This window comes from Rana temporaria, chromosome 3, assembly GCF_905171775.1.
Source record: "Rana temporaria chromosome 3, aRanTem1.1, whole genome shotgun sequence".
NCBI classification, from domain to species: domain Eukaryota; kingdom Metazoa; phylum Chordata; class Amphibia; order Anura; family Ranidae; genus Rana; species Rana temporaria.
Genome location: NC_053491.1, coordinates 374,880,897 through 374,900,957, shown reverse-complemented (window position 1 = coordinate 374,900,957; position 20,061 = coordinate 374,880,897). Strand labels below are relative to the sequence as shown.

Genomic DNA, 20,061 nt, shown 5'->3' with positions numbered 1-20,061 from the left:
ATAACTTGCTTCTGAGCATGCGCTGGTTTAAAACGTCGTTTTGGCCCACACATGATAATTTTTTACAACCCGAAAAACAACATTTTTTAAAACGACGTTAAAAAATGCATCATGTTCGATCATTTTTAAATGACATTTTTTAAAAACAACGCTTTTTTCATGCCGAAAAATGATCGTGTGTACGCGGCATCAGTATCACTTCTCTATGTATGGACTCGCTTCTCTTGTCCTGTGTGCTGGGGGGGATTCTCAGTATAGCTTCCTATTCTGTATGTATGGACTCTGCACAGTACCACTTCTCTTGTCCTGTGTGCTGGGCGTGATTCTCAGTACCACTTCTCTTGTCCTGTGTGCTGGGCGTGATTCTCAGTACCACTTCTCTTGTCCTGTGTGCTGGGCGTGATTCTCAGTACCACTTCTCTTGTCCTGTGTGCTGGGCGTGATTCTCAGTATCATTTCTTATTCTGTATGTATGGACTCGGCACAGTACCACTTCTCTTGTCCTGTGTGCTGGGAGTGATTCTCGGTATCACTTCTTATTCTGTATGTATGGACTTGGCACAGTACCACTTCTCTTGTCCTGTGTGCTGGGTGTGATTCTCATTATCGCTGCTTATTCTCTATGTATGGACTCGGCACAGTACCACTTCTTTTGTGCTGGGTGAGATTCTCGGTATCTCTTATTCTCTATGTAGAGGCTTGGTACAGTAAAACTTTACTCATCCTGTATGCTGTGTGCAATTTTCATTATCTGTTCTTATTGTATATGTATGGACTGTGCACAGTGCCACTTCCTGTACCTGATACGTGTCCAGTATGCTGGGTATAATGCTCTTTATCTGTTTTTCTGTATGTATGGACTGTACACAATTTCTCTTCCTGTACCTGTTAATGTCCTGTAGCCTGGGCCCCTTCCCCTCTCAGTGCACAGTGTGATATTTCCTTCCAGCAGCAGATCCGTCTTCCCATCTCCTCCGCCCTCAATCGGTCTTGTTGCTCCATATATGGCTCTATTTATTCTGTGGAACACAATCTAGACTCGGGTTTACAAGATTGTATTATAAACCTCGTCCTATTCACAGCTCATGTCTGTGGGGCCATCCTGCTCAGCAGGAGCACTCTTTAGTAAAAATGAATTTCCTTGTATCATGGCACCATCTTTATTATCTAAAGGACCACTCCACCCACAGCTCATATCGGTCCCACATCCCAATATGATGTATCCGCTGGCTTTTATAGGACTCAACTATTATCGCATTGTCCTGGGTTCTCTTTCTGGATTCTGCCTTTTTCGCAATCTCCTTTATTGGGGGGCACAGAAAGCATTAAAGTGTTTGTGAAGGTGTATGAAGGTAAAAAACCCCTTCAGTGTACAACTACCCCCCCCCCCCCCGAAGCCCCACCTAATAGTTGGCGGATCCTGATCCAGCAATGTGCAGGAGAGCAGCAGCTCTCCCAGGTCGCTCTCTCCTCATCGGCTGAGCAGCAGGCGCCATTGGCTGACAATCACAGCCAGTGAGGAGGCGGGGATTTAGCAAGGCTCTGTGTGTCCGATAGACAAGCAGCTTGCTATGGGGGCACTTGGCAAAGGGGAGGGGCCAGAAGCACCGGTGGGGGACCCAAGAACTGGAGGATTGGGGCTGCTCTGTGAAAAAACACTGCAGAGGTAAGTAGAATGTGTTTATTATTTTAAAGAATTTTTTTTTTAACCTTTTTTAGAACCACAGCTCAACACCAGCCAAAATGTTGTAAATTAGTTTTAGACGGGATGAATCTCTTCCAGGTTTGCATTGCTTTCTGGGGTTACCTGTCATTTTTAGCAGAGCGGAGGAGGGTTGGAATTTGAGTGTTTTTCATAATTTCATGCTAATTTCTTGTACGTACAGGTAACACAAACTGATCCCGATAAATACAAACATTACGTTTATTACCACTCATAATGAAGATCGCCCTTTTGCTATAAATTTATTGTGTTCATTTTAGCATTTTGGTCTGAAAAATGATTTAATCATTACTGATTTATTTTTTGGATTTCAGGGCCGGGCACGGGACATTAAAGAATGATGAACGACGCAAGTGAGATGTTGGCCGCAGCTTTGGAGCAGATGGATGGGATTATAGCTGGTGAGTCCTGTAATGAGCTTCAAATGTTCCATGAGACATCTGCCTATGAGGGTATATTATCAACCTTCTGTGTGTTAATGTTATTTATCTATACCATCTCCAGCACATTCTCTGACAGCTATGTGTGAGGGTCTACCTAACCATCTCCTTATATCCAATTGGGTAAAGCCTCATTTTCAAGCTCACCATAAACGTTAGTCTGACTATTCAATCTACTTCACATTTACCAAAGATTAGAGGTCGACCGATATGGGTTTTTCTATGGCCGATATATTGCTCGCCACACACGTTAGTCTGGTTGTAACGTCTCCTATCAACAAATATACAGTGCAGTGGCAGTTGGCAATTTTTTTTTGGGGGGTGCAAACAAACTGGAAAAAAAATCAAGCGCCGCCACTGTGCCCCATCAAGCGCTGCCACTGTGCCCCATCAAGCACCGCCAGTGCATCGCCCGCCACTTACCTGTTTCGCAGCGGGTCAGCGACGATGTTCTGCAATCCACACTCTTCAATGTCTTCTTCCGGTCTCTCTATCAGTCCAATCACAGCGCCTGACATTTCAGCCAATCAGGTGACAGGTAACAGACCCGAACACCTGATTGGCGGAGAGGTGGTTCAGTGTTCAGGCGGTGGGTCCGTCGGCAGTAAAGCAGCGTTATTTTTAGTGGCGATTTACTGTCAATTTTTCAGCGATATTCAGCCACTAGGGGGAGCTTTTAACCCCCGCTAGCAGCCGAAAAAGGGGTTAAAACCCCCCGCGCAGAGCGGCGCTTTGCTGGCGGTATAGCCAAGGTTCCCATTCATTTCAATGGTCAGCCATCCTGCTTCTACCGTCCCTTGATGTCTTCTCCCGCCCTCGATGACGCTTCAGCCAATCAGGTTACTGGTAAGAACCGGTGAACCTGATTGGCTAAGACGCCTGTCAGTCTTATCCAAGGAACGCACCCCCCGTGCGTCCCTGGATAAGTATTTGGAAGCCTATTAAAGCCCTCAGGCTGTAATTGCAAAGCCTATCGGAACCGCTGGCTCCGATAGGCACTTCCACACCCAACCAGCTGCCGTTATTCAGATGGCCGGCGCTCGCTAGGGGGGCGGCCATCTGAATATTCGGCGGCAGCGGCAATACACAGATTCATGCAATGCATGAATCTATGTATTGTATCTGTGGCGGTGCGGGAGCCAGAGGGGGCGGCGCTCCGGCACCCTCTATGGACGCACTGCCACTGCTGTTGGATATGACAAAGAAGGTTGTGTAGAGGAAGCAGTGTGTACAGGAGCAAGGTAATGATGGGGTTGGCAGGGATCAAGGCAGTGAGAAATAGGCTGGGAGGTAAACCTGGCAGAGAGCTGCCAGAAGCCGGGGAAAGTAGTCTGAAACCAGAGCGAGGAGTCGGCTGCCTTCATAACATACTAAAGATCAACCTGAAATTGTGGCTGCTGTGATATGGATTATGAGTTGGCAATAGAAATGCAGAGCTCTGTGACCGTTCTGTGTCTGATGAACAGCCCTACCTATCACTCTCAGCACAGGGTTTTAGAGGGTAGATAGTGAGATCAGGGTGACAATAATAATGGCACTGTAAAGATGCCATTTCTAATTATTTCAACAGCTGATCACACCATTGTTCTGTGAGCTGTAGATATGAACATTATTTTAGGGGTTGCCCAAGATCTCAGAATTTTTGCCAAAAGTTCCTCCAAAGTTAAAAAGGTTGAGAAACCCTGGTCTAGGTCATCTTGTCTAATGTGTCCAATCAGGCAGCTGCATATACTATCTATATAGTCATTATATCTAAAGGAGATTGTAATGAATGTGGTGAGCTTTAATAGAGATCAAATTAATCAAATCAAATTGTAGTGCATGTGGCTGGTCTTCATGCTTCCTGCTGTTTTTAAATTCGTTTTTCAAGTGTTCCCAATCAGCCTATTGGCCAATAAGGGCTCTCTGATTAGACGGGGTCAAGGGAGGAGTCATGAACTGTATGGGAAAGTTTCTCTACAGTAGCAAAGTGAAACAAAATCGCAGGGGGACACAAGAAGCTTTTTGGAAAATGAATGCGAGTTTCATCCTGTGCAATCTTCTTCAGTTATGTTTCTGGCTTCACCACCTCCTGCCGCAACCGGAGAAGAAGTTTTGCCTCTTGGTGATTTTTTTTTTTTTTAGCTGAATTCCTGGCTTCCCTTCAATATTGCACAGTTGTATGGGCTCTTCTCCTGTACTGAATTTTCACACTGATTTTATGGCACACTTGGGTAGATTCAGATAGATTACGCGGATCTAAAGATCCGCTAATCTATCTGATTTACGATCCGCCGGGGCAAATTTGAGAGGCTAGTGCAGTATTCAGAAAGCACTTACCTCAAAACTTGCGCCGGCGGATCGTAATTCAAATTTCGCGGCTAGGGGGAGTGCAGTATTTAAATCAGGCGCGTCCCCGCGCCGATTTAAATGCGCATGCGCCGTCCGCATATTTTCCCGGCGTGCATTGCTCCCAATGACGTCGCTAGGACGTCATTGGTTTCAGCGTGAACGTAAATTACGGCCATCAGTATTCGCGACCGACTTACGCAAACGACGTAAAAATTCAAAACTCGGTGCGGGAACGACGGCCATACTTAACATTGGATACGCCGCATATAGCAGGGGTCACTATCCGCCGGAAAAAGCCGAACGCAAACGACGTAAAAAAAAGCGACGGGCGGGCGTTCGTTTCTGAATCGGCGGATCTCCTCATTTGCATATTCGTCGCGTATACAAATGGAAGCGCCACCTAGCGGCCAGCGGGAGATTGCAGCCTAAGATCGGACGGTGTAAGTCACTTACACCTGTCGGATCTAAGGGAGATCTATGCGTAACTGATTCTTATGAATCAGTCGCATAGATCCGACCGTTGGATCTCAGAGATACAACGGCGTATCAGAAGATACTCCATCGTATCTCTATCTGAGTTTTTCACAGTGTGCATTAGAAGCGGCAACAAATCAGGTGGAGCCCACCTCATTTCCTGATTGGAGGACGTTCCGCATCATCTATCCTTTTCCTCCCCAGCTGAACAGCCCATTTCATTCATTGTCTTTTAGTTTCTTTCAATCCAATCTGGGCATTACCTAGGGATGTATGCATGCGGATGGCGTTTGCTCAGGAATATCCACTACTCCAGACTGACATTGCCCATCACTGTATTTTTATGTTTGCATAATCTCTCCTAAGAGCCAGCACACTGTTTGTATCGGGGCTGAGGGCTCTTTAGATGAGTACTGAGGCAGGGTGCTGTAATGTTTTATGAAAGCTATGTACAGAACCCTTCCAGCCACTCCCACCAGCCATTATTTTTCTATGTTGCATAGAGAAGCAGAGAGACCCTGTGATGAGGTCACTGGGGTTATAATCGGGAGTTTTTTTATTGGAAAAAAAAAAATCAAAAGCATGTAGATGCACCTCCTGATCTTTCATCTCTTTTTTCCTTTCCTTTTATCTCGTGTGGTTACCCCTCCCTTGTTCTTTTCTCTTCCCTCTTTTCTAACCCCCACCTTCCCCCCCCCCTTCCGGAGAAAGAGAGGGAGCGAGAGAGAAAAAAAACAGAAAAAAAGGGGGGGGGGGACGACTGAACCCACCCCCCCTCCCATACTGTATTATTTAAGGTGCTCCATGTGCATTTACCCCATATCTTATATTTTTTAAAAATTCCCTGTAACTTCTAAGTGTTACTTTTTTAGGGGGGACAGAAAAATATTCCCTTTTACCTCAAAATCTCCTTGTGAAAAAGAAAGGGGGAAAAAAAACACACCAAAGGAAGGGGGGGGGGGAGACCAAGCCCTCCCTCTCTCCTCTACTATATTTTTTTAAGTGCTTTGTGCACATTTTCCCCATGTCTTGTCCTTTAAGTTTTCCCTGTGACTTCTAAGTATTTATATTTTAAGGGGGCATAAAATATCCCCCTTTGCCTCAAAATCTCCTTGTGGGGGAAAAAAAAAAAACCCGCCCCACCCCTTCTCTTCAGGATCAGGAGGTGCAGGATAGACCCATGTTATTAATGTTGTTGTTGTTATTTATGCATATGTAATGTTGTTTGTATTTTAAATGTGATCCTTTTTTGTGTATGTTTTTTTGGAAATGTAATGTCTGTTTCTTAAAAAAACTTTGAATAAAAATAAATAATAAATAAAAAAAGCATGTAGATGATTTGAGGAGAGCTGCACCAATGAAAAATATATAATCGGGCTTTAAAATTCAAACCTGAGCAGGTGACCCATAACATTCTCAACATTTCCATTTGTGAACACATGGCTGTCCGCCACAGAACTAATGTGAGAGCAGCTGCTATCCGTTCCTTCACTGCTGGGAAAAGATATTATCGCGCCTCATACTGGCATACTGCACCGTGTGGCGTTTACACCCAGTTATAAGGAGATGGATATACAAACCTCATTTAAGGAGATCTCACTGCGATGGACATCTATTTAGTGTGTGATTTAACCCTATATTGCCAGAACAATTTTTAGTGCACACAAACACAATATATTGCCCATTTTTTTAAAATAGAAAAGATGATGTATCAAATAAATGGATACCAAACCTGTCAAGCTCTAAAACTGTGACAAACCTTGGTACCCAAAATTCTCCATAGGTGACACTTGAAAATCCTTTACCGTTAATTGGTTTAGAGTTAAAATGGTAATAAAGTTTTGGCTTTAAAAAAAAATGACCTACTTGCCTGCTCTGTGTAATGGCTGTGCACAGAGCAGCTCCGATCCTCCTCTTCTCGTGTTCCCAGCTGGCGCTCCTGGCTCCTCCCCCATAACCATTGCTCTGTAGCCCTGCTCTTTAAGTCAATAAGACACATCGAGCTGTGGCTCGGCCCTACCCTCACTCTCTCCTTACTGGCTGTGATTTACAGCAGAGAGACATATGGAGCGTGATGTGGCTAATATTTTCTTGTAAAAATACTTATGGGTTGCAGGAAAGAACATCGCTTGATTCCCCCATCAACAGTGTTGATGGGGGAATCCCTCCCGTGGAGCCAGTGGCCCGGATTCAGGTAGATTTGCGCATTTTTTTACGGAGGCGCAGGGCAACGTTTTTGCCCTGCGCCCCCACAAATTTACTGCGCTGCCCTTGATTCACGGAGCAGTAGCTCCGTAAATTGTGTGGGCGCGCCGGCAAAATGCCCGGCGTAAGCGCGCGCAATTTAAATGATCCCGTAGGGGGCGGGAATCATTTAAATTAGGCGCGTTCCCGCGCCGATCGTAGAGCGCATGCTCCGTCGGGAAACTTTCCCGACGTGCACTTTGCTTCAAAGTGAACATGAATGCCGTCCAGAGCCATTCACGAATCACTTACGCAAACTACGTAAATTTGAAATTTCGCGACGCGGGAACGACGGGTATACGTAACATTGGCTGCCCCTGCTAATAGCAGGGGCATCCTTACGCGAAAAACGCCGTACGGAAACAACGTAAACTGCGTACGCAGGGCTCGCGTAACGTTGTGAATCGGCGTTAGTATGTAATTTGCATACTATATGCTGAGCACAACGGGAACGCCACCTAGCGGCCATCGCAAGAATGCAGCCTAAGATATGCGGGCATAAGAGCCTTATGCCGCGCATATCTTAGGCTGCAGTCGGCGTAACAAGGTTCCTGAATCGGGAGCATTCGTTACGCCGGGGCAAGTAAGCAATTGTGCTGTGTAACTATGGTTACACAGGCGCAATTGCTTCTTGAATCCGGGCCATTGTGTTCTCCCGTGGGGGGGGGTTTGTTAGGTGAAGCCATCCCCACCGGGAGAACACCGTGAATTACTGCTAGCTACTATAATAGCCGCTAGCAATAATTTGCATGTAAAATCCAACAGGCTGGTTGTACCCAAGTTGATCGATCGAGCGCAACTTGGGTACATTCAGCCTGCTCTGCTGAACCGGCTGAGGTACGAACTGTCTATGGCTGGCTGAAAGTGTCCAGGTCATTACTAAACCCAGGACCCTGCATTCACTATATCTGGACTCCCACGGAACATGGAAATGCAATTATTTTAGTAAATATAAATGCTAAATACCTTTTCTCGTCAGCAGTATATAGCAGCCTGTCTGGTTATAGCTTGTAGGAGGAGTTTCCATTCTACTCTGACCATTCTTTGAGGCTGCAGGGCCCCTGACCCTCTGTCTGGACAGTGCTGATTGGCCCTGTGCTGATCACATACATCCTCTCAAAGAAAAAAACTCTAGCAATACATACCAGCGAATCATGTGCAGAGTGACTCCAAGGGCTTCTATCAGGAGATGAATTGGGGACAGTGAAAAAAGAGGGGAGGATCGGAGATGACAGAATCAAACAGCCCTTTTACACAATGCAGAGTATTGACCCTTAATATTTTGTCTTCTGCAGGCTCCAAGGCCCTGGAGTATTCCAATGGAATTTTCGATTGTCAGTCACCGACCTCGCCCTTCATGGGGAGCTTACGAGTTCTCCATCTTATCGAGGACCTGCGCGGAATGCTGGAGATGATGGATACTGATGAGAGGGACGGTCTGAGGTGTCAGGTGCCGGACTCCACTGCCGAGTCCCTGGTGGAGTGGCTGCAGAACCAGATGGTGGTAAGTGCTCTGCTGAACATCAAACATCACTTTGCCCATTGAGGACAGACAGGTTCTCTTGAAGATGTTATCCCACATTTTTTCTGTTAAATACACCATTAAAAGCATTTGGTAATAACTAAAGCCCTGGTACACACTTGCAGAGTTTTCTCGTCCAACCCAGCAGACTGATTGAAAAAACAAAACTGAAGAACTTGGGGAGGAGCCAACATACTAACGATCTAATGTTGGTACAGCAATCTCCCCGCTGAGCTATTGTGTTCTGATAGGGCGACGTCCCTCCCCCATCCGAACACTCTGATCAGCGCTCACAGCCATTGGCTGAGTGCACTGATTGGTTGCCGATTGGCAGACCTTTTTTGGTCATGCCTCTTTGACAAAAGCCGGACTGACTGCCGTACACACAAGCTGAATGTCAGCCGGTTTCTGTTAAACCGCTCTACGTAGCGCCTGCAAACCGACCCCAAACAGTCTCCGAGGGCTTTCACACTGGAGCGGTGCGCTAGCAGGATGGTAAAAAAAAAAAAAGTCCTGCTAGATGCATCTGTGTGTATACGACAGCAATGCGCCTTTGCAGAGGCGCTTTGCAGTGGTTTGAACCCTTTCTGCGGTTTTGACGAAATTGGCGGTTAAAGTGCTACTAAAAATAGCCGCGCTTTACTGCCATCCCGCCACAGTGTGAAAGGGGCCTTAAGGCCTGTTTCATATGGGCTTTAGCTTGTATAAGAGCAGTGTGAACCGCAAGCTTTGATAAAATAGTTGCAGCGCTTTTAGCAAGCTTTGTTCAAGCTTTTAAGTGCCATTCAGTTTCCAATGGGGTTTGTTTGAAGCCCCCCCCCCCAAATGGAGCACCAGCCGTCACTGAGTTCCAGTCCAGTTTGTAAATGTTGAACACAGACCCTATTAGGAGTGCTGATTGCCACTTTAAACAAGCTGCTAGCAGGCTTTCAACAAGCTTCAAGAAGTGGTGAAGTTTGCGATAAGCTTGTGTAACCGCTTTCGAACCGCCCCACGTATTTACTGTGGCAGGGCGGCCCAGCTGCGCAAAATCATGTACGTCCCGCGTGCGACTGGAGCACCGCTCTCACTGTGATTGGCTCTCGCTGTGTTCGGGCGGCTGCCATGAGCTGTTGATTGCTCAGAAGAGAAACGAAGCAACGGTGTGCCGATGTAATCAAAGCACCACTGCTGCTCTGTCAGGGAGGAAAAGAGATTGTGTTTCAGCTAAGCTGAATCACGATCTCTCTCTTCCTCCAGTGAATCCACTCCCCCCACAGTTAGAAAGCACCTCACAGGGAATACCTTTAACCCCTTGATCGCCACTGGTGTTTCCCTGCCAGTGAAATTTATACATCAGTGCATTTTTGTAGCACCGATTACTGTAGTGGAAAAAACATGGAATACCCCCTCAAGGGTGGGACTTTGTAAGTGACACAAACACGTGAATTAGTAGATTACTGTAGTGGTGTCACTGGTCCCCAAAAAGTGTCACTTGGGGTCAGATTTGTCCGCTGCAATGTCACAGTCCTGCTAAGCGCTTATGGGATTGATTTTAATTTTTTTACCATAAAACGTGTAAGAGAAAACATATTGGCCTAAATTGATCAAGAAATTATAGCAGAAAGTAAAAAATGTGTTTTTTTTCCCCCAAAATTTCCAGTCGTTTTTTGTTTTAACGCAAAAAATAAAAACCGCATAAGTAATCCAATACCACCAAAAGAAAGCTATATTTGTGCGGGGAAAAAAAGGACACAAATTGTATTTGGGTACAGCATTGCACGACCGCACAATTGTCAGTTAAAACGACGCAGTGCCGTATTGCAAAAAATGACCCGGTCAGGAAGTGGGTAACTCCTTCCGCAGCTGAAGTGGTTAAAGTGGCAAGCAACACACTCATTAGGATCTGTGTTCAACATTTACAAACTGGAGCTGAATGGTACTTTAAAGAACTACAACAAAGCTAGCTGAAAGCTCTGCAAATGCTTTGTCAGCTCTTGCCGTTCACACTGTTCTTATACAAGTTGAAGCGGGTCTTAAACCAGCGCTTGGTGTGCCTTAGTGCTCAGATTTTTGTTGTAGAGCTTATAACAAGCAGCAGGCTGGAGTGTTCTAATCCTGACCTCCCTTCAACCCACCACGGTATTTGCTGTAGGGCTCCAGACAGTTTTATGTAAATAATCTGTACAGACTTGTAGGCTTTGTGTACGGTCTTTAACTGGTTTCAAGTTGGAATAAACTTGTATCGGGACTATAACACCGCTGTGTGGCACTTCAGATCTAGACCTAAGCTAGCCAAAGACTAGTGAAACTTTATTCAAACTTTTTTGTTTTAGAAATGTTTTGAATCTTTAGTTTGAGTCTAATCTGCGTTAATTTTGGACAATGGTAACAAGAGAATTTGAAGGCGCAGGAGCCGCCAGTCACGGCATGACCTCTTTTAGAAACCGCACGATCGCTGTTTCTAAAGTGCGCCTGCGCGTTGTCTATAATGCTTGCGCCGTAGACATCCTCAAGTCTCTATTGTAAATATCTTTTAAACTGTGTAGGTTTAGGAGATATTTCTAGCACCTACAGGTAAGCCTTAATATAGGTTTACCTGTAGGTATAAGTGGTTATACAGTGTGTACAACCACTTTAAGTCATTGAATGGATTGAAATTTTTAGTACAAGTGTTCATGTGAAATTCTACTAGCATATGACTAGAATTACAGTAATGCAGTGTCCAAACACCATATATAAACACCACCTCTAAACTATTGGTTGAAAATGACATTTTTCGGAATTCTGTGCCATCTGTACATTCCACAAAACTGCTTTTGTGACTATACCTTCACTCTTCTAGGAAGGCTTTACACAATTTCTTGTTCAAAAAAGGAAGACTTTACACAAGATTTCGGAGTGTGTCTATGGGCATTTGGACCCATTTGAGGTCAGATACTGATGTTGGAACACAGATCAACTTCTCCAATTCACCCCAAAGGTGTTCAGTAGGGTTGGGGGTCAGGGCTCTGTACAGGCCATTAGAGTTCCTCCACACCAAACTGGTCAAATCATATCTATATGGAGCAGGCTTTGTACACAGGATTAGAATCCTGCAGGAGCAGAAAAGGATTTTGCCCATATTATTACCACAAAGTTGGAAGAGCACAGTTATCTAAAATGTCTTTGTTGCAGCAAAAACGGTACCCCTCAGTGGAAACGCATGAAGTTAATCATTTAGGGCTCATTCACACCAAAGGGTGCATGTTGTGTGCAAACTACATATGCATTGTGCTTGTGCGTTGTTATTTAAACCTTCTCCCACCCCCATTCTATCTACCCTGTAAAAGGAAAAGCAGCCGATAATTTGCCTTTCCTGAAGTCGCTTGTCAGAAACCATGAATCGGATCGAGACAGAAGTACAGTTAAATCACACTTGTTTAATAATAAAAAATAAAAAGATAAACAGAGTAAGCGTAGTCAAAACCTAGCCAGAGTTCAGGAACCGGATTGGATAGTCAGCCAAGCCAAATGTCCGAGAGCCAGAGGAGAACGTGTAGAGCAGCAAGCGGGATCAGGAGCCAGGAGGAACGTCAGCCAACCGAGTCTTCAACAGGAACGCAGGAGATAGTCTCTGTGATGTTGACCAAGGCGAAGGCAGAGAGCAACTGAGCTGGAAGGCTTAAGTAGGCAGGACTGACTAGCAGGATCAACAGGTGAGTCACTGTAGAGAGAAAGGAGCTGGCAATTGGCCGACAGCTGAGCGATCAGCTCAGAGAAGGAAGGGCTGAGCCCAGCCCTGACATCTCTCCGGGCTGGTCACATGACCGAGTTTCAGCACTGGCTTTAGTGTAGAGAAGGGACAGCCGACAACGGATGCCCCATAGTAAACTTATGGGTGACGTCACCTTTACAAGCTTTGCAGCTCTTGTTGGTGATATTTCCTCTTCACTAAAGCCAGCCACTGGAGATATGACCAGACTTAAAATGGGGGTGTGAATAAATTTAGACTTAGTTAGGTTTTTGACTTGCCTTTCACCTTAAAATGGTTGTAAAGGCAGAAGGTTTTTTAATTCTACTGAATTCTATGCAGGAAGGTAAAGAAAAAAGACTTCTGTATGCAGCTCCCCACGTAGCCCCCTCATAAAATGCATACCTGAGCCCGATCTCAATTTGACCACCAGACCCTAGGCTCTCTTGTCACAGCCAGTGGCAAGAAAGCAGGGGGCAGGGAGGCTTCCCCTCCATCAGAATTCACTCATCAGCACTGATCAAGCAAAAAATGTTCCATTAGGCTGGCTGTTTAGGAGCTGATTTGACTTATGTACAACCAGCCTGTCCATAGCTGGACACATTTTTGATCCACCTAGGGCTGGCTTTAGGCCCACCCAAGGTCTGAAGGACTATAAACTGGCCCTTTGTTTAGTTAGTATGGAGACCTCTAGTTTACAATTGGGCCTCATGCACACTGGATGTATTTCCAGCTGCTGTTTTTTTCTTTAGACGTTTCTTCCTACAGTCCATAAACTCTCCAGCATGTTATCCTATGTGTCCATGCACACACAGGCTGTTATCAACTGGGGGGGTTTTTGGCTGTAAAAAGTCCCAAAGCGAATGGGTTCTGAGAGGAGTTTTTAAGCTGTAAAAGCGCTGTAACGTCGTTAAACGCTCAAAAATGTGTCTCACCAGCGGTTTTTAATCACATTGAAAAAAATGCTTAACCACTTCCGGACCGGCTCACACCGATATACGTTGGCACTTTGAAGAGGGATATCTTTGTTATTGGAGCAGCTAGCGGCCATAACCCCAGTATCCTCTTCTTAAGTGAGTGGTCCGGTTTCCGATAATAGTGGTCTCTGCAGTGGATTCCCCGCGAGATCACTTTTATCGGCGCCGGAAGAGGGGCCACCCCAGCACCCGCATGTGAAAACAGTGCTCAAACCACACATGTGAGGTATGGTCACGATCGATGGAGTGAGAGCAATAATTCTAGACTTCCTCCAACTCAAAACATGCAACCTGTAGAATTGAAAACGTTTGTCGCCATTCCACGAGCGGGCGCAATTTTGAAGCATGACAGGTTGGGTATCAATTTACTCGGTGTAACATCATCTTTCACAATATAAAACAAAATCGGGCTAACTTTTACTGGTTTTTGTTTTTTTTGTGCGCTTGTAAGACTGCACAAATACGGTGTGACAAAGTATTGCAATGTAATTTTATGCTCTAGGGTGTTAGAAAAAAAAATTATGATGTTTGGGGGTATTAAGTAATTTTCTAGCAACATTTTTTTTTTAACTTGTAAACAAATCTCTGAAAGAGGCTCAGATTTTAAGTGGTTAAAGCGGAGATCCACCCAAAAGTGGAACTTGCACTCATTCGTCTCGTCACATTTTCAGGAAGAGCGGGAAGCGGATACCTTTGACAGGTATTTTGTTCCTACTTCCAGGAGCCACAGCCGCGGCTGTTGACATCACCACGCGGCTCCCTCCTCCTTCCCCTGCCGCCTGGTCAGTAGAAGAGAGGAGCGGAGCCTCGCGCATGCGCAGTAGAGTTTCCAGCGTGAAGCTGTAAATCTACACTGCTGGGGTTCCCTTACCTGCAATGGTGGTGGCAGCACCCGACAGCTGATGGAAACCGACATCGCTGGACTCCAGGACAGGCAAGTGTTCTAATATTAAAAGCCAGCAGCTGCAGTATGCAGTCTGGCTCTTAATTTTTGCAGCGGTGGGCGGACCTCTGCTTTAAAAACGCTAATGCTAAAAAACTGCTATTGCGAAAAACTTTGAAAAGCTCACTGCAAAGGTACTGGTGTTTTTATAACGTCCAGTGTGCATGGGGTTTCAATGTAACAAAATAAATAAAAGTTCTCAAATTTAAACCTTCAACGTCATCATTACAATTGGTCATCAGTGCTGTCGTGTGTTTATGAAATGAGACGATTTGCAGTTTTTTTTTCTCTATGCAGAGACAAAACTGTTTATTAAGTTGTGTGTTTTTTTTGTTTTTGTTTTTGTTTTTATCTGAACAGCTTGCCACTGAAAATTTTGATGAAGATTTGGTTAGACCAGAGCACTTCTCTAGAGTTTATTATGGAAATACCGTCAGCATTATTTCACACAAGATTAGGCAGCCTTGTTGAAGCTTTATTTTAAACACAAATAATGTGTATATTTTGAAAGGTAGCTAAAAAAGATCAGCGCTTGGATAATAAAGCTGTCTAGACAACACAAGTCTCGAATTTTAGGCTGAGATAAAATTCTGAATTTTGTACTTTGCAGAGGTTCCTGTGGGGGAGACCGAAGATAGTTTAACTCTTTGTATTCATTATAAAATGGGTGGTGGAAGGAAGGGAGATCTGATTATATATAAGGTGGGTGCTGGGTGAAGAAGAGGTTTGATTTTTATTTTTATAAGAAGGGTGATGGGTGGAGAGGTCTCTGATTCTATATCAGATGAGTGGAAGGTGTTGAGGAGATATGATCCTTTATAAGAAGGGCGATGGATGGAGAGGTCTCTGATTCTATATAATATGGGTGGAAGGTGTTGAGGAGATATGATCCTTTATAAGAAGGGTGATGGATGGAGAGGTTTCTGATTTAATATAAGATGGGTGGAAGGTGTTGAGGAGATATGATCCTTTATAAGATGGGTGGTGGATGGAGAAGAGGTCTCTGATTCTATATAAGATGGGTGGAAGGTGTTGAGATACGATCCTTTATAAGAAGGGTGATGGATGGAGAGGTCTCTTATTCTATATAATATGGGTGGAAGGTGTTGAGGAGCTATGACCCTTTATAAGAAGGGTGATGGATGAAGAGGTCTCTGATTTAATATAAGATGGGTGGAAGGTGTTGAGGAGATATGATCCTTTATAAGAAGGGTGATGGATGGAGAGGTCTCTGATTCTATATAATATGGGTGGAAGGTGTTGAGGAGATATGATCCTTTATAAGAAGGGTGATGGATGGAGAGGTTTCTGATTTAATATAAGATGGGTGGAAGGTGTTGAGGAGATATGATCCTTTATAAGATGGGTGGTGGATGGAGAAGAGGTCTGATCCTTTATAAGATGAATGGTGGATGGAGAGGTCTCTGATTTAATATATGAAGGGTGGTATGTGTTGAAGAGAGACGATTCTTTATAATTGGGGTATTGAATTAAAATTCACGGCGGTCCAATCAGTCAAATTTTCTTCCAGCAGAGGTCCGAATCACATGTTGGATCCTTAATGGCACCTCTGCACTTTGGCAAACGGGGGACGTTTTCACAAGCGCCAAACCACATGGTGCGGCTCGGTACATTGCAATTAAAAAAAATGGGTCAGGAACTTCTGTCTGCGTTTTCTGCGTATAAGGCAGCCCATTGAAATGAATAGGCTGCTTATACAGCGGATACAGTGATGTAAACCTAGCCTCAGATCCCTACCACCAATCGGGTAGCGCGGGGGACACATCTCTACGGTTGGAAAGCTGACACGTTTTGGGAGGCGAGCTCCATTCCTCAAGCTAATCCAACATTTCATATACTGTTACTAGGCATAGACCCCTACCCTTCAAAATGCTGTTTCTAGCATTTTGGAGTTTCCCCGCTCAAGGAGAGCAGCATCCCCTAAAATACCATCTTTAACAGGGTGGGCGCTGAGGTGTGACAGACTTTAAGAAAACAAAATGATCTTCCCTGTCCTACCTTACACAGGGCAGAGGGTTTGAGGCAGGACAGTTTAACAGGAAAAGTTGTGCAACTCCACCCTTTTAAATCAGCTTGTAAAAAGTTGATGCGCAGGCTGGTCCTATCAACCAATTGGTACCAGCGCCATTCAGAGATCATTTTGCATGTTTTCAGTTAATATAAAGCATTCTCTGGAAGAACATGATGTTCCTGCCTCTCTACCTTATCCAGTCAATACAGCAGGCTAGCCACTCGGCACGGGACCCATAAGCAAGTGGCGATCACTTGATTAGTGATATCTACTACATTGATTTCTTGCTTCTAGGGGAATCCCACAGGTTTGATATATACATAGTTATATTGGTCCAAGCTGGATTAATGTAACTACACTATATATTACCAAAAGTATTGGGGTGCTTGCCTTTACACGCACATGAACTTTAATGGCATCCCAGCCTTAGACCGTAGGGTTAAATATTGTTTTGTCCCACCCTTTGCAGCTAGAACACCTTCAACTCTGCTGGGAAGGCTGTCCACAAGGTTTAGGAATATTTGACCATTCTTCCAGAAGCACATTTGTGAGGTCAGACACTGATGTGGAAGAGATGGCCTGGCTTGCAGTCTCTGCTCTATTTCATCCCACAACCTAATCCAACCCTGGTCCAATTTAATTGGTGGAGGGGGGATTATGGTGAGGGGTTGTTTTTCAGGGGTTGGGATTGGCCTCTTAGTTCCAGTGACGGGAACTCTTAAGGCATCTGCATACCAAGACATTTTGGACAATTTCATGCTCCCAACTTTGTGGGAACAGTTTGGGGATCGCCCCTTTCTGTTCCAGCATAAATGTGCACCAGTGCAAAAAACAATATCCATAAAAGACATGAATGAGTGCTTTTGGGGTGGAGAAACTTGACTGGCCTTCACAGTCTGACCTCAACCCAATAGAAAACCTTTGGGATGAATTGGAGCAGAGACTGTGAGCCAGGCCTTCTTGTCCAACATCAGGGCTTAACCCAACAAATGTGTTTCTGGAAGAATGGCCAAACATTCCTATAGACTCACTCCTAAACCTTGTGGCCAGCCTTCCCAGAAGAGTGGAAGCTGGTATAGCTGCAAGGGGTGGGCCAACTAAATATTAAACTCTACGGACTAAGACTTGGGATGCCATTAAAGTTTGTGTGTAAAGGCAGGTGTCCCAATACTTTTGGCAATATAGTGTATGGAAAAAACAAAATACATGAAATTCTTCTTTAAAGCTCCATTTGAAAAAGGATCTTGCAAGTCTGGATGAATAAATTCCTGAACTGTCCCAACATACAAAAACAATATCATTATTCAAAAACCCCCAAATTTGATCATTAAGCTAACTTAAGCTCCAGTCCTGTGACTTTACCTAGGCTTTGATGATGTCATCAGTCTGCTGCAGGCAGAAGGAAGCATTCTCAGTCTCCTCTCCACCAGTGATCAAACTGTAACTTTGTGCCCAGTCACAAGATGAGATGCCAGGAGCTGGTTTCCGTGTCAGACATTGGTGAACATTAGTGAACACAATTATGTAAATCCAGGTGCCTGTGTGGTTCTTCAGTACATAAAGTAGATGTAAGACACCCTGAGTATAAAAGGGGTTAAAGTCGTTTAGGACTTCTTGAACACAAAGGCAGCTACCAACACGCCGAACAAGAAACCCATAGGAATGATTCTCCCCAAATACGAGATAAGGCTCCGTGTTGACGGTCAAACAGGAATACAATCTTTATTAAAGGACTACAGTCTTATATTAAGTAAAGGAGGAGGTGCATACATGTCCTGCTCATATTACTCTGAAAATACACCTGTAACCAGACCTAATTAACATGAGCTAATTAACTAATCCATTTAAGCAGCCAAGATGACTCGCAGACACAGCCTTTAGGCTAGACTTGCCGTCTGGTAGCTCAGAAGACACAATCAACATTATCACAAACCAACACAGAACTCCTTCACATAATAGCAAAGTTAATTACCACAAACAACAATGGGGATCTAATGACTCTTACGTTGAACTTCCTGGAATGCCCGAATAAGGAGTTATACTTCCTGGGCATAGCCCTCACAGTGTACAGGGGATAACATTTTCATATTTATTGAGAGATATTGTTAGTGAATATTACTGTCCCATTTTAAGTAGTCCAAGATATATTTTCTCAGTCACCCTATGCCCCTAATGAACATAGGGTGATTTAGACAAAAGCGGTGCATGGGGATCTGAAGCAAGGGTATCCCATACTTTTTGGGTTCCACGGGCCATACTTTCACCATCTGTTACAGATGGTGACCCTGGACAATGCCTAAACAAAAATGACTCTGTCCTTTTTAGAGAAAAGCGCATGAAGGCACTGTCAGGGGGGAGGAGTACTATAATCTCTGTGAGGTATTTAATACTTTGAAGTGTTCTACTTCTAGTCACTATACTTAAAATGTGTTTGCTGCTGGGTCCACTTTAAATTGGTAAATGGATAATATTGCTCAGTTGTTGTACCCATGCACGCTCAGAGTGCTGTGTCCTGAGAAAATCTATGTTCTCGGTGATCTGTACAGACAGGTTGTAGCAAGCCGTAGGCTGTGTTCACAGTTTTCTCTATGACCTCCAGAAATCTTATGGTGTGAGCTTGTTTACTACCGAGGCTCTGAATGTCTTATTTTGGATGTGCTTGCGCTTGTCTTATCATCAGTAAACTTTTGTATTCGTCGCAGCTGATCACCGCATTCTAATTATCACATCCAAGTGCTGACGCAGAATCTCTGTGTGTGAGCGGGAATAAGGGCTATTTAATCGCGTCTACGCTGCCAAGTTTTTCTGTGCGTTGTGATTTGTGCGTTCTAGCAATCTCAGCACGAAGCTGCTACTTAAAATTTCTCTGTGAATAATGCATTTTTCTAACAAACCTTTTTTTTTTTTTTCACTAATAAATTTATTTTGGAACTTAAAGTGATACTAAAGGTTCACGTTTTAAAAAAACAAACATGTCATACTTCCCTCCACTGTGCAGTTCGTTTTGCACAGAGTGGGCCCGATTCACCTCTTCTTCCTCCCCGCAATAGATGGCCCCCTCTGTGAAGCTCTCTCCCGAGGGGGTTACCTTGCGGGCGCACTCCTGTGTCATACACTCAGGGTACATAGCCGCCGAGTGACTCAGCCCCGCCCCCGGCAGCCGCATCATTGTATTTGATTGACAGCAGCGGGAGCCAATGGCTGTGCTGCTATGAATCTATCCAGTGAAAAGCCGAGAAGCTGTGGGGAGAAAGACGTCGGATCGCGCCCATGAAAGTTCGGGGCTCAGCTAAGTAAAACAGGGGCTCGGCGGGGCCGGACAGTGCAAGGTGTTTTTTCACCTTAATGCATATGATGCATTAAGGTGAAAAAACACGAGGGATTACAACCCCTTTAAATGGGTTGTTAGCCCTTGAGTTTTTTTTTTTACCTTAATGCATTGTATGCGTTAAGGTGAAAAACCTTCTGTACTCTGCAGCCCCCGTTATTCTTACCTGAGCCCTATGTTTCCCACGATGGGAACGAGCACACCAGCTTCGGCCGGTGTCTCGTGTCCTCATTAGGTAGATTGGTAGCATTGCAGCCATTGGCTCCTGCTGCTGTCAAATCCAGTGACGTGGGCGCCGGGGCCGAGTCCTGCTTTCTGTGTCTATAGATGCAGAA

The 20,061-nt window shown here is 44.7% G+C and overlaps 1 protein-coding gene across 15 annotated transcripts in view; it reads left to right on the top strand.

Moving 5' to 3' along the window:
• PPFIBP1 (PPFIA binding protein 1) overlaps positions 1-20,061 on the top strand; it is a 161,249-nt gene that overhangs the window by 62,671 nt on the left and 78,517 nt on the right. For all 15 annotated transcript variants that reach the window (XM_040345570.1, XM_040345569.1, XM_040345568.1 and 12 more), the window contains exons 2-3: positions 2,038-2,124; positions 8,508-8,716. In XM_040345570.1, the coding sequence (XP_040201504.1) occupies positions 2,061-2,124; positions 8,508-8,716 (273 nt within the window). In that variant the 5' untranslated portion in view covers positions 2,038-2,060. The remainder of the gene's footprint in view (positions 1-2,037; positions 2,125-8,507; positions 8,717-20,061) is intronic.